This window comes from Gopherus flavomarginatus, chromosome 8, assembly GCF_025201925.1.
Source record: "Gopherus flavomarginatus isolate rGopFla2 chromosome 8, rGopFla2.mat.asm, whole genome shotgun sequence".
In the NCBI taxonomy this organism is placed as follows: Eukaryota; Metazoa; Chordata; order Testudines; family Testudinidae; genus Gopherus; species Gopherus flavomarginatus.
Window position 1 is genome coordinate 58,557,934 of NC_066624.1, and position 15,367 is coordinate 58,573,300.

Consider the following 15,367-nt stretch of genomic DNA (forward strand, 5'->3'; position numbering starts at 1 on the left):
CGGGTTGGGGTAGAGGGGGTGAGAGGCTGTCACTGCTGGGGGAGGGCGCGGGCGGGTTACAGGTTGTCACGGGGGAGGTGATTACAGGCGGTCACTGCCCCAGGCAGGGGGCGAGTTACAGGTTGTCATTGTCCCGGGTTGGGACGAGGGGCGGCTGTCACTGCCACGTGGTGGCTGGGGCGGAGAGGCTGTCACTGCTCCGGCGGGGTAGGCGGTCACTGCCCCAGGCTGGGACAGGTGAGGAGAGGCTGTCACTGTCCCGGGCTGGGTGTGTGTCTGAGCGAGCGCCTGTCACTGCCCCTGGGGTGGGGAGAGGAGAAGATGTCACTGCTCCGGGGGGGAGGGGTTACAGACGGTCACTGTTGCAGGCTGGGGGATAGTTACAGGTTGTCATTGCCCGGCGCTAGGGAGAAGGGCGGTTGGCACTGCCCCGCGCTGGGGCGGAGGAGAGGCTGAAGGGAAGGTGTGTCTGCATGAAGGAAGGCGGGTGGCGCGCGCATGCCGGAACCACCTCCCAATACTTGGATGACACCTGCTCCTTCCTCCCTTGGCGCCTGTGCTGTTGCCCCGCCTCCTTATTGATATACAGCTGGCGGTGTCCCGGGCGGCCAATCAGCGGCGGCAACTCCTGAATATGGAATGAGCCCGGGGCTGCGGCCCTTGTCATGCGGGCCCGAGCGACGAGGGAACAGCGCGGCAGGGAGCGGGGCACAAGATGGCGACAGCCATGTACCTGGAGCACTATCTGGACAGTGAGTAGCGGGCCCGGCGCGGGGAGCGGGGCGCCCCACCACCTGTGGCGTGAGGGGGAACGGGGACAGGCGCCAGGGAGGGGGCGCCTGCGGGAGAGGGTCCCCGCGGCGGGGTGGGGATGATGGAGGGGGCAGCGGGGGCGGTGACACCGCTCAGTTCGGGACGGGGCGGTGCTTGCCGCGAGCGCTGCTGTTACTGCAGCTGACTGCGGGAATAACAACTGCGTCACTCTTCGCAGGGGGTGTGGTATCATGTGCGTCATCAACCGCGTCTCGCGTGAGAGGCGCGTGCTTGTATCATCATTACCTGCGGAGAGCGGGAGCAGTTCAACCTCTTCTCTTTAGCGCCCTTCCCTTGTGCCTGGGCGTAGCTGTTTGTTCTCCGGGCTGCCCACATCCCCCTGCCTCTGCTCTTCCGCCCCTCCTCGCGGGGCTGACACCAGCCCTCTGCCTGCCTCAGCTCCCCTTCCCTGCCTTATGGGTAGGAGCCTACCAAATAGCCATGAGAAGTGCATCACAGACCATGAAAACTGATCCTTTGTATCCTTTTACCCTACACTATATAGATTAATAGTATTAAGAGTAACGGATTAATAAGGAGTAATAGGATGAAATTTAATAGTGAAAAGTGCAAGGTCATGCATTTAGGGATTAATAACAAGCACTGCTGTTATAAGCTGGGGACACATCAGTTGGAAGTAACAGAGAAGGAAAAGGACCTTGGAGTATTGGTTGATCACAGGATGACTATGTGTTGTTGCTAATGTAATATGGCTGTGAAAAAAGCTAGTATGGTCTTGGGATGCATCAGGCAAGGTATTTCTAGTAGAGATAAGGCGGTATTAGAACTGTTATACAAGGCAATGGTGAGACCTCATCTGGAATATTGTGTGCAGTTCTGGTCTCCCATGTTTAAGAAGGATGAATTCAAACTGGAACAGGTTCAGAGAAGGGCTACTAGGATGATCCAAGGAATGGAAAATCTGTCATATGAAAGGAGGTTCAAAGAGCTTGGCTTGTTAAGCCTAACCAAAAGAAGTCTGAGGGGAGTTATGATTGTTCTTTATAAATATATCAGAGGAATAAATAACAGGGAGGGAGAGGAATTATTTAAGCTCAATACCAATGTGGACACAAGAACAAATGGACATAAACTAGCTATCAGGAAGTTTAGACTTGAAATTAGATGAAGGTTTCTAACCATCAGAGGAGTGAAGTTCTGGAACAGCCTTCCAAGGGAAGTAGTGGGGGCAAAAGACATCTGGCTTCAAGACTAAGCTTGATACGTTTATGGAGAGGATGGTATAATGGGATAGCCTAATTTGGGCAATTAATTGGTCTTTGACTACTAGTGGTAAATATGCCCAGTGGCTTATGATGAGATGTTAGATGGGGTGGGATCTGAGTTGCTACAGAGAATTCTTTCCTTGGTGTCTGGCTGGTGAGTCTTGCCCACATGCTCAGGGTTTAGCTGATCACCATATTTGGGTTCGGGAAGGAATTTTCCTCCAGGGCAGTGTCGGAAAAAAACTCAGTTCTCACTTTTTGTTTGGGTGCAGCAAAATCAAATACTTTATTCTAACTCCAGCAATTGCAATAGAGGGAGGGAGTGCCCTAGGACACTGGGTCGCCCCAGTCCCGGACAGGTCTCTCAACACGTAAACAATTACAGCAAGCATTTATACCTTTGTTACAGACAATAACAAGCAATAATACAGACAATAATGAGCAACAGCTGCATTTTGTTTATACATAGGCTATCCTGCTATCTTATTTTTCTCACTTCTGGGTGCCAGTCTATGTATTTGATTATCAGTGCAAGGTCGTGATAACTTCTCACATAGTTCTTTCCTACTCACCTCACACTATCCTCGGTTCTACAAGTCTCACGTCATTAGGGTTACAGCTGGCCTAACTCTTGCTAACAGACTGACATGCATTAAGATCCCCTACAAATCCTTGTCAATTCTTTCCCTACTTCCACAGCAGATTGGCAGAAGCCCTGGGGCGGGGTTCGCTTTCCTCTGCAGTGTGGGGCATAAGTCACTTGCTGGAGGATTCTCTGCACCTTGAGGTCTTTAAACCACGATTTAAGGACTTCAGTAACTCAGACATAGGTTAGGGGTTTGTTACAGGAGTGGGTGGGTGAGATTCTGTGGCCTGCATTGTGTAGGAGGTCAGACTAGATGATCATAATGATCCCTTCTGACCTTAAAGTCTATGATTCTATGATTTAATGGGGTAGACCAGCAGTTCTCAAATTGCAGGCCCTGACCCAAAAGGGAGTTGCAAGGGGGGGGTCACAGTATTGCCACTCTTACTTCTGCGCTGCCTTCAGAGCTGGGCAGCCAGAGAGCAGTAGCTGTTGGCTGGGTGACCAGCTCTAAAGGCAGCGCCACTGTCAGCAGCAGCACAGAAGTAAGGGTGGCAATGCCATGCCATCCTTATTTCTGCGCTGCTGCTGGCGGTGGCACTGCCTTCACAGCTGGGATCCCAACCAGTGGCCACCACTCTCCAGCTGCCCAGCTCTGAAGGCAGCGCCAGCAGCAGCAGCGCAGAAATAAGGGTAGCAGTACTGCAACTCCCCCACAATAATCTTATGACTCCCCCACAACTCCTTTTTGGATCAGGATCCCTACAATTACAACACTGTGAAATTCAGCTTTAAATAGCTGAAATGACATTTATGATTTTTAAAATCTTATGACCATGAAATTGATGAAAATGGACTGAATTTGGTAGGGTCCTACTCATGGGGCTGCCCTTGTTCCCCAGCTCCCCCTCCCCATGGGGGCTGCCGCAGCTCCCCCAGCCTGTGCAGGGGCTTGTTACTTTGTGGTATGCAGTCCAGACCAGTGAAGAATTGTCACCTCTTATTCTAAAACCTAAAGTGCCTTAAAGGTTTACCACTGTAGCTTTCTGGTTGGCATGCCCACAATCAGCAACAAGTATGCTCCCTGTGTCTGCTTTGAATCCAGGAGTCTGCCTATAATACCAGACTTCCACCAGTATTGGTTAACAACTGGTACGGTGCTGCCACTCTCCCCGGCCCCCAATTTCTACAGAAAGATGTGTTCTGAAATGTCCAATCCTGACCTGGAATAATTGAAGGAATGGTAAGGTTCGTTGCTCTTTTGAAGAGTCAGTATCCAATAGTTTGTTACTTTAAGTAGTTACCAAACAGTTCAGTTCAACAGCAATGGGTTGATTTAGATAAAAAGTAAAACAAGTATAAGAATGCAAGTATAAGAACTAAAGACAGAAATGGTTACACAAGAAGTAAAGATAAAACCCTTCTAGTAACTAAAATCTAACTAGCTTGGTTCAATGTAAAATCCTCACCACATTTCCATCAAGATAGCTGACCAAATCCCTGCGTCAGAATCTATTCCCAAAAGTCAAAGGGCAAGTCCACATTACAAAATTAAGTTGACCGAAGTTATGTTGATGTATAGCCACAACAGGAATTGAATCAGTTTTACACGTCCGCACTGTGTTCCTTGTTTCAGTGGTTCGCATCCTCACTAGGAGCGCTTGCGCTGATTTAACTGCCAGTGGGGGGCATTGTGGGATGATTTCTGAAAGGCAGGAACAGTTAATGTAAGCAACGCAGTGTCTACGCTGATACATTTTAGTGTAGATGCTTAGAGTTAGCTTGACATAAGCTGCCTGAGTCGTCTTTGATGAAAGATAGATAACTTGTGGGTTGTTCCTCTTTTATAGTTTAGTGAACCTTTGAAATAGATTCTTCTGAGGGTAACCCCTATATAAAGTTCATTCAAGCTGTGAGGAAGGCAACATGCAGTCTCCTGTGAATGGGTGCATGCAGGGCCATCCCTAGCAATTCTGGAGCCCTACACAACCCCCCCATGGGGGGGTAGGCCCTAAGGTCTCCACGGGGGGGACAGGGCTGGCTTGGGAGGCAGGGGGGAATCATCTCCCAGCACTGCCTGGTGGCGCAGCTGAGGCCAGGTCGCTGCACTTCCCGCCAATGAGTTCAGGCCTGGCCCTGCTGCAAAGCTCAGGGAATTGGGGGCGGGGGCCCTGGGGAAGAGCTGGAGCAGGGGCTGGAGCAGCATGCAGCTGTGCAGGGCACCAGGAAATGTGGTGCCCCAAATTTCCTGGTGCCCTATGCAGCTGCGTACTTTGTGTATGGGTAAGGATGAGCCTGGGTGCATGTGAGTATTTTGCTATGTGTTTTTTCAAACACACCTATTGAAAGCTTAAGAGGAAATAAAACAAAAGGGAAGGATTCAAGGGAGTTTGCCCAAGTCTTATCTTCTGATTCTTCGTTTCTGTCATATGTAGCTTTCAGTCCATGGGTCTGGCTGAGCTGGGAGTGGCAGCGTGACATGAGGAGACTTAATCATATTACAGAAATGAGTCCAAATACAAAGATATTGTACCTGTGTAGCTCCAAAGCAGAAGTTTTGTTCCTTTGCAAGTTTAATTACAACTTTTAAAAAAGGAGTGCAGAACTGGCATTTAAATTTATCTGCTTCCTTTAAGCCATAGAATTTAGAAGCTATTTAAAAAAAAAATCCCCCCTCTCCCCCCAAAAATGCAGTCTCCTGGTGAGGGAAGTTTTTTGCTTGGGTTGTCTGCTGAAATTACTTAGTTCCTTCCCCTTCCAGTGTAACTGGATGAGCATCAAACATGTACCTGTCTATCTCCTTCCCCACTGTGATAGTGTGAGGTTTGCCTCTACCCCTTGTTAACCTGATGGGTCTATGTGATAATGTAAATACACCTCTACCCCGATATAACACGACCCACTGTAACACGAATGTGGATATAACGCAGTAAAGCAGCATTCCGGGGGGCGGCGGGGCTGCACACTCTGGCGGATCAAAGCAAGTTCAATATAATGCGGTTTCACCTATAACGCGGTAAGATTTTTTGGCCTCTGAGGACAGTGTTATATCGGGGTAGAGGTGTACAAAGTACTTAGGCAGTGACTCCCTACCAGGTGGAAAAACTACAGTCCTTTGTCTAGGGTGAAGTATCTCCTGCTTGGCTGGCAAACACAATTTAAGAATTGTACTTTCAGTTTATGTCCATAATTTTGCATCACTTGCTCGCACCTGCATTACACAATGATATTAATCAGTGAGTCATGAGCTTTTCATTGGCACCTTGCATGACACTTACCAGATATATTTCATGACACTGAACAATTGTTTCAGTAGAACTGGTTAAGCCAGCTGCAGTTCATTACTAGCTATCTGGGTGCCCCTTTGCTCTTGGGTTCTTAATGTCACAGGGCTGCACTCCCCCTACAGTAGCAGTCCTAGTTCCCACAGCTTACATAGGGGCTGCATAATAGCAGTCTTCAGATACTTGCAAGGCTGTCATAAAAAAGATGCAGAAAAGTTGTTCTCCTTTGCCAGAGAGGGCAGGACAAGAGGCAGTGGGTTCAAACTACAGCATAGCAGATTTAGATAAATCTCAGGAAAAACTTCCTAACTGTAAAAACAGTAGGACAATGGACCAGACTGCCTCAGGAAGTCTGGGAAGCCCCTTTACTGGAGGTTTTCAAAAGGAGGCTGGATAGCTGTCTTGGATGGTTTAAACACAACAAATCCTTCATCTTGGCCGGGGAGGGGGGGAATATTTGAAAATTCTGCATATTCTGTTTGTCAAAATAACATAATATAATCATGCCGGTTAGGCAGTTACAATTATTTTAGTAATTTATTTCAAAAAATATTTGTCAGCAAGTATGTCTATAACAATACAGATAAAAAAAAAAGATGCTGGTAATATTTTTTTTTGGACAGGTCCCTTACTAGGCATATTAATGCACAATTTTGTGTAATTCATTTAAATTACAATACAGACCTGTATTTCCTGCACCTGTAAGAAGCAGTGCAAAGGCTTGGGGGAGGCAGAGGTAATGGAGTAGCTGAGGGAGAGGGAAGGAGCCTGGGAGTGACCCTGGAGGGGGCTGGGTGTGGGTGGGAGGTTTTTCTTTGGGATTGGGGTGGTATAGTTAGGGTGTTGGGAAGCCTCGCCCATGCAGTCCCTGGCTGACCCCATGCCTCTCCCATGCAGTCAGGCACGTCTGCCCCTGTCCCCACACTGCCCATCCCCATGGAGCTCTGCAGCCACCCTCCTCTTCCCCAGGCTCAACACTGTCACTCCGCTAGGTGCTGAGCTCATGCTCCAGTCTGCTCCCCCCTCCCCACTAGCCATTCTGAACCTCAGTCTGTGACACCCCCCCATCAGCCCTGTGTGCCCCACTCTGCCCTAACGTGGCTCCGTGGGCAGGGTGCTGTGGTGAACTCTACTCCTGGGGGAATTCTGCCACACTGGGCATAGAATTTTGTTTTTTTTTCCCACCTTAAATACATTTTGCCTAAGAAGCGTTGCAGGTCCACATTTTGCTCACCAGAGGCCGCTGTGGCGCTAGAACAGCCGGCATGAATGCTCTGGCTGTTCTGGTGCCACAGCGGTCTCTGGTGGGCAAAAGGAGGAACTGTAGCACTTAGACAAATATTTTGTATGCGGGAAAATACAAAATTACGTGAGACAGATTAATTCTGCGTGTCTGCAGATCAGCAGAATTCCCCCCGGAGTAAGGATTAGACTAGATGACCCTTGTGGTCCCTTCTAACTATATGATTCTAAGATAACAAAGTTATAAATAAGTTTATAGTGGTGGAAGCCATATTATCCAGTGCTGGAGGGGACTTTGGTGAAATCCTCCTGATGAGCTTCCCACATGTAATTGATCACAACTTGCTGAGTGTTTTGCTTAATAAAAATTTGGTAGAGTGAATGGATTTCAATCCAATAAGGGGTTGTCTCTACATCCCCAGTTCTTTACAGACTCTCCACCCCTCTTTATAAAAGTGTTCCTCTCCTGGTGTAGCTGTTTCTCATAGATTGCAGGGCCAGAAGGAACCCCTGTTATCATGTATTCTGACCCCCTGTATGACACAGGCCATAGAACTTCCCCAAAATAATTCCTAGAGCAGATCTTTTAGAGAAACATCCAATCCTGATTTACAAATTGTCAGTGATGGAGAATCTACCATAACCCTTGGTAAATTATTCCAGAAGTGAATTACTCTCACTGTTAAAAATGTATGCCTTATTATCTGGCTGAATTTGTCTAGATTCAACTTCTAGATGTTGGATCCTGTTATACCTTTGTCTGCTTTCTTAAGGAGCCAATTGCTAAATATTTGTTCCCCGAATAGGTTCTTATAAAGTGTAATCAAGACACCACTTAACCTTCTCTTTGTTAATGTAAATAGATAAACTCAAGGAGCTCACTCACTAGAAGGCACATTGTCTAATTCTTTAATCATTCTTGTGACTCTTTTCTGAATCCTCTCCAATTTATCTTGTTTCTTGAACTGTGGGCATCTGAACTGGATACTTCCAACAGCGGTTGCACCAGTGTCAGCTACAGAGGTAAAATAACCTCTCTACTCCTACTCAAGATTCCCCTGTTTTTAAATCCAATGATCACATTAGCTCTTTTGGCCACAGCATTGCACTGGGAGCTCATGTTTAGCTGATTATCCACCTCCGACCCCAAATCTTATTCAGAATCCCTGCTTCCCATGATAGTCCACAATCACTCAAACTTATATTGTGGACTGGCACCTGGCATACCAAATGATCCAGATTGCTCTATATCAGTTACCTGTCTCTTTATGGTTTACCACACCCCTGTTATTGTGAGTCTGTGACCAGGGTCCGGGGGGTGGGCACACTGAGGTTACTCAAGTAGGGCAAACTGCAAAGAATGGGGCACACAATCCCCAAAAGCTGGTGATTATTTTAATACTTAGATTCACCAAGATAGCAACAAAACAGTTTCCACAATAGCTTACTCGTTACACAGAAGCCAAAACGTAGTTCCCTGAAAAGCAACCCAGCAGCTGGGCTCCCTCCCATACAGTCAAGTCAGATATGAAGGTTCTATCCATCACAAATGATCGGACACATTACCTCCCAGGTTAATATTTCAGATCTTACAGAAATACACACTTACAGCCAATTCTTATTAACTAAACTAAAAATTATTAATAAAAGAAAAGAGAGTATTGGTTAAAAGATCATTATACATACAGACACAATTACAGTTCTATCAGTTTCATAGTGAGCTTTGGAGTTGCAAAGAGTTCTTAGAATAAGTCCATAGGTTCAATCCAATGTTCCATACCAGAGTGATCCAAATTAAATTGGAGACCTCAGTCTTGTAGCTCAGTGTTTCCCCTGATAAAGCATAAGCAGATTTGAGATAAAAAGGATCAGGACCCAAGATCCTTTATACAGGGCTCCTCTTGATATCATGGTGTTCTCAGGTGAACAACAGGCAATCATCGCAACTTTGAAGTAGATCTTTTTCCTAAGCATCACTAGTAATGAGCTACACGGATTAATATAAGGCAGTTGCCTATCTTCCACCATTTGCAGGTGATATGCTATATAATTCAAAGAGAAATCAATACAGTGATATCACTATATTTACAGTTCATTTAAATGTTAAGATCTTTTGATCTCAGAATTACCAGAATACATACAACATAGTCAGGAACCGTTTGATTACATTGTCAACCTCTAACAATATATATGTAAACACACAAATTATCTACCAATATGCCTCTAAAGGTTGAATCTGGGTCAATTAGCCTGCAAGCTGTTCCTTCCTGGCCATGTATCAGAATTATCTGCAACTTTTATTAGTGATAATTTTATGTTTTCTTCCAGGTCATTGATAAAAATGTTAAATATGATGAACAGATCCCTGGGGGTCCATACTAGAAATACACCTGCTTGATGATTCCCCATTTATAATGACATTTTGAGATGTAGCAGTTGGCACACAGTAAATGGATTAAATAATGCCTATGTTAATTTATATCATTCTAGTTTTTTAATCAAAATGTTGTGCGATACCAAATCAGATGCCTTCCAGAAGTATGTTACATCAGCACTGTTTCCTTTAGCAACCAAACTTGTAATCTCATAAAAAAAGATATCAAATTAGTTTGACAGGATCTGTTTTTCATTAACCCATGTTGACTGGCATTAATTATATTATCCTCTTTTAATTATTTATTAATCAGGTGTTATATCAGCCGCTCCATTATTTTGCCTATGTCCAATGTCAGACTGACAGGCCTGTATTATCCTGGGTATCCTTTTAAAATATTTTGCCCAAAATTAGCTTTCTTTCAGCATTCTGCAACTTCCCCAGTGTTCCAAGATGTATTGAAAATTAAAAATAATGGTCCAGCGAGCTCCTCAGCCAGCTCTTTAAAATTCCTGGGTACAAGTTATCCAGAGATGCTGATTTTAAAATGTCTAACTTTGGTAGCTGCTGTTTATCATCCTACTGAGATGCTAGTTTATTGAACACTTCTGCCTTTACACATTATTATTGATAATTTTAACATGTCCATCTAGTAATGGATCTGTACCATTGTTAAGATTTCTTTTGTACCCAATACACTTGAAAAACTCCTCCTTTTCCTCAACTCTGCTGACTATAGATTTCTCCTTCTGTCCCTTTTTGTTTACTTTATAAACCTTCTATAATTCTTAGCTGCTGATTTACATTCATTATTATCAGATTAACCATACTTCAGTTTGTTCCATTTAAAAAAAAATTATATAGATGTCTTCACTTCTCTGTGAACCAGGTCAATTATTTTAAACCAGTGTGGCCATTTTCCTTAATTGTGACATTTTGGGCTTCTAGGAAAATGTCCTTAAACAATTCTTCATTATCATTCACATTTTCCTGATTAATTTTTTCCTTCCAGCTGATTTGACTCACAGTTGTTTCATCTTTGTGAAATTGGTCCTTTTAAAGCACATATTACTGGTCTGGACTTCATTCTGTTTGCATACCATAAATTTTGACTTGCTGTGTTTGCTTTTCATGGAGGTTTTTGTGGGTTTCATCTTCTCCAGAATTTGGAATTTCAGACTGAAAAATGGAAAATTCCGGGTCCCAGGGACTGTGCAGAGCATTGGGAAAGTCAGGGAATAGGAAGTTGGTACTTCACATGCAGCCATGAATCTTCCACCACAAACATGAACTAGGATGCCCCCTCTAATTATAGACTTACATGGTATTCCTCACTTAAATCCCATGCCCTCTGGTCATCATCGTCTGTGACAGTCTGATCACATAATCACAAATGGCATTATATGAAATGCAGCGTAGGAGCACCATCTTTGTACTCACTATTCCTGACTTCTGAGAATTCTCTGTGTAAGCATAGCAGTGCAATAAGTTCATTTTTTGCATTTAATTTTCTTTGTCACTTTAAATATTTTAATGGAAAAGCAAAAAGTTTCCTTTTTTCATATCAAAATGAGTCACTGGTCAACTGGTGCCTATCAGTATTATTAATAAATTGTGCATGTGGGAACAAAGTGTAGTCAGTGGCCTTTTGATCTGACCATTGTAGACTACACAGCAGGGGACTAGAGGCCCCTTATTTGAGATTATATGTCAGCATGGTGGAACTGCAGATGCACAATGCAATCTTGTGGCCTGAAATTAACACTGTATGTACTCCAATAATAGTGTAGGTGTGTCATGCCCCAGGTCCTGTTCATGAGGTTAGCTGCATATCATATAGCAGAATCCCTCCCGTTTGGAAAAGTTTGCAAATGAGTGGTGTCATGGTATAATTCCCCACTCTGAACCTTAGCGTCCAAAAGATGGGGTACCAGCATGAATTCCTCTAAGCTCAATTACCAGCTTAGCGCTGCCACCAACCAGGAATTCCAGTGCCTGGTACACTCTGGTCCCCCCAAAACCTGGCCCGGGGACCCCCAAGACCCAGACCCTCTGGATCTTAACACAAGGAAAGTAAACCCTTTCCCTCACCGTTGTCTCTCCCAGACTTCCCCTCCCTGGGTTACCCTGGAAGATCACTGTGATTCAAACTCCTTGAATCTTAAAACAGAGAGGAAAATGCACCTTTCCCCTTCCTCTCTTCCCCTCCCAGATTCTCCCTGAGAGAGACAGTAATCCTAACACAGAGAGAAATTAGCCTCTCTCTCCTCCTTCCCTCCTTTCTCCCCACCAATTCCCTGGTGAATCCAGACCCAGTCCCCTGGGGTCTCACCAGAATAAAAAACAATCAGGTTCTTAAACAAGAAAAGCTTTTAATTAAAGAAAGAAAAAAAAACAGTAAAAATTATCTTTGTAAATTTTTTTAAAAATGGAATAGGTACAGGGTCTTTCAGCTATAGACACTGGGAACACCCTCCCAGCCTAAGTATACAAATACAAATTAAAATCTTTTCAGCAAAATACCAATTTGAACTCCTTTCAGCCAAATACACATTTGAACTCCTTCCAACCAAATACACATTTGCAAATAAAGAAAACAACCATAAGCCTAACTCGCTTTATCTACCTAGTACTTACTATTTTGAATCTATAAGAACCTGTATCAGGGAGATTGGAGAGAAACCTGGTTGCACATCTGGTCCCTCTGAGCCCCCAGAGTGAACAACAACCAAAAACTAACAGCACAGCACAAAAACTTCCCTCCCTCAAGATTTGAAAGTATCCTGTCCTCTGATTGGTCCTTGGGTCAGGTGACAGCCAGGCTTACTGAACTTGTTAACCCCTTACAGTCAGAGATATAAAGTACTTATGTGCTATTAACTTTTCTTATCTGTTTATGACACGCCCCCCAAATCGCTGACAGTGTGGAAGTACACTGGCAGTGATTTCTCCCTAGAACTTTAAAATAAACAGATCAATAAACACATGCATCCTTACGTATGACACTAATTAAGTAAAACTAAAAGATTTTTCACATTGTAAGGACAATTTTTAACCAGTTGATTTTAGAGAACTTTCACAGGAGAGTGCATCAACTTCTTGATCTGTTGCCACTGCAGACCATTCCCGGTTGTGGAGAGGGCCACCTCTCCCACGCCACCGTTACTTTTCCCTTTATCGTAGACACCGTCAGGCCACTCAGCGTCATCTCCTCCCTGGGCTGTGAACTGACAAACCTGTAAGTCTCTGTAATAAAAGGGCTTGAGAGAATTAACGTGGTACACTTGGGGCTTTAGGGAGGAATTTGGAAATGCTATGAGGTAGTTAATAGCTCCTAGGCGCTCTTGGACCGTGAATGGCCCTTCCCATGATGCTTCCATTTTATGGGCCTGTTGCACCTTTAAGACCATAACCTGGTCTCCTACCTTGAAGGAACGCTCTCTGGTATGTCTATCATACCAGGCCTTTTGCTCTTCCTGAGCATCCTTTAGGTTCTCTTTAGCAAGGGCTAAACAGTGTCGGAGGGTGCTTTGTAGGTTGCTTACAAAGTCCAGAATATTAGTCCCTGGAGAAGGCGTAAACCCCTCCCATTGCTGCTTCACCAGCTGTAATGGCCCCTTAACCTCGTGGCCATACACAAGCTCAAACGGTGAGAACCCTAAACTGGGATGTGGTACAGCCCTGTAAGCAAAGAGCAACTGCTGCAACACTAGATCCCAGTCATTGGAATGTTCATTCACGAATTTACGTATCATGGCCCCCAAAATTCCATTAAACCTTTCCACCAGGCCATTGGTTTGATGGTGGTACGGGGTGGCAACTAAGTGATTCACCCCATGAGTTTCCCACAGTTCTTTCATGGTTCCTGCCAGGAAATTACTTCCTGAATCCGTAAGGATATCGGAGGGCCAACCTACCCTGGCAAAAATGTCTGTTAGGGCCTGGCACACAGTTTTAGCCCTGGTGTTGCCTAGAGCTACTGCTTCTGGCCATCGGGTAGCAAAGTCCACGAAAGTCAGTACGTACTGCTTTCCTCTGGGGGTCTTTTTTGGGAAAGGACCCAGAATATCCACAGCTACTCGCTGAAATGGGACCTCTATTATGGGGAGTGGCTGGAGAGGGGCCTTGACCTGGTCTTGGGGCTTTCCCACTCTTTGGCACACCTCACAAGACCGGACATACTTGGCAACATCCTTGCCCATCCCCTCCCAGTGGAAGGACTTCCCCAACCTGTCTTTGGTTCTGTTCACCCCAGCATGGCCATTGGGATGATCATGGGCTAAGCTTAAGAGCTTCCCCCGGTACTTAGTTGGAACCACCAACTGTTTTTGTGGATGCCAGTCTTCCCAGTGTCCACCAGAAAGAGTCTCCCTATATAAAAGTCCTTGTTCTATAACAAACCGAGATCTGTTAGAAGAACTGAGAGGCGGTGAGGTGCTCCGTGCCACTGCCCAAGCTTTCTGAAGGCTGTCATCTGCTTCCTGCTCAGTCTGGAACTGTTTCCTGGAGGTTGGAGACACCAGTTCCTCCTCAGACTGTGGACTTCGGCTTGGTCCTTCGGGAAGCGATGTAGGTGATGGGATAGTTTTCGTGGCTGGTGAACCGCTCTCCGCTGGTGCACCAGGTGGTATTTCAGGCTCTGGCTGAGCCTCTTGGGTCTGGTTGTTTGCTGCTTCTGCCAGTTCAGGCTCGCTGGCGCCCTCTGGTGTTGGGGTTGAAGATGTGTTTTGCAAGCGCTGGCGTCAGTGCTGGCAATGGTTCTGGTGCTGGTTGTGTTTCCAGGTCCGGGTCTGGGACTGGAAGTATTGTGGCTGTTGCAGTCGTTGGCAGGGAATCTGGGTCCACTACCTCTGTCTGGGTCTCTGCTAACACAGACGGGGCCTCTGTGGATGCTTCTGGAACAGGGATGGGTTTGGAAGCTTGCCTGGCTTGGCTGCGTGTAACCATTCCCACCCTCTTGGCCCACTTTACCTGGTTGGCCAAGTCTTCCCCCAGTAGCATGGGGATGTGATAATTGTTATAGACTGCAAAAGTCCACATTCTTGACCAGCCTTTGTACTGGACAAGCAGTTTAGCTGTAGGTAAGTTTACCGCTTGTGACATGAAGGGGTAAATTGTCACTTGGGCCTTTGGGTTGATGAATTTGGGGTCCACCAAGGATTGGTGGATAGCTGACACTTGTGCCCCCGTGTCTCTCCACGCGATAACCTTCTTTCCGCCCACTCTCAACATTTCCCTTCGCTCCCGGGGTATTTGAGAGGCATCTGGGCCTGGGGATCTTTGGAGTGATGGAGATATAATGAACTGCACTCGGTTGGGGTTCTTGGGGCAGTTGGCCTTTATATGTCCCAGTTCATTACACTTGAAGCATCGCCCAGCTGACTGGTCACTGGGCCGAGGTGGGTTACTGGAGATTGGTGAGGTGAGAGAATAGGGAGTCGGCGGCTTTCCTGGGATTGCAGGTGGGGTCTTGGGTTGTCCTCGGGTATAGGATTTATTGTCGGTGTGACTCCTGTGATATTCGCTCCCCTTGATAGTAGCTTTTTTCTTTTCTGCCACTTCCACCCATCTGGCTCCAATCTCCCCCGCCTCAGTTACAGTTTTGGGCTTCCCACATAGGATGTACCTTTCTATTTCTTCAGGAACACCCTCTAAGAACTGCTCCAATTGTATTAGGAGGTGCATGTCGTCCAGAGAGTTAACATTGGCTCCTGATATCCAGGCATTATAATTCTTTCCAATGTGATAGGCGTGTCGGGTGAATGACACCTCTGGTTTCCACCTTAGGGCTCTGAACCTCCGACGGGCATGCTCAGGTGTTAGCCCCATTCTGATTCTGGCC

At 45.8% G+C, this 15,367-nt stretch overlaps 1 protein-coding gene across 7 annotated transcripts in view; it reads left to right on the forward strand.

Annotated features, from left to right (window-relative positions):
• The first annotated feature begins 104 nt into the window (after nucleotides 1–104).
• The window catches only part of ING5 (inhibitor of growth family member 5), a 245,932-nt gene continuing 230,669 nt past the window's right edge, over nucleotides 105–15,367 (forward strand). For 2 of the 7 annotated variants that reach the window (XR_007775987.1, XR_007775986.1), the window contains exons 1-2: nucleotides 1,166–1,292; nucleotides 8,149–8,174. Coding sequence is in view for 3 of the 7 variants with exons in the window: in XM_050965637.1 (XP_050821594.1) it covers nucleotides 1,255–1,292; nucleotides 8,149–8,174 (64 nt within the window). In the remaining 4 variants the exon portion in view is untranslated. Of the gene's footprint in view, nucleotides 753–1,164; nucleotides 1,293–3,194; nucleotides 3,869–8,148; nucleotides 8,175–15,367 lie in introns of those variants that run through there. The other 5 variants (XM_050965637.1, XM_050965639.1, XM_050965638.1 and 2 more) reach the window with 5 other exon arrangements.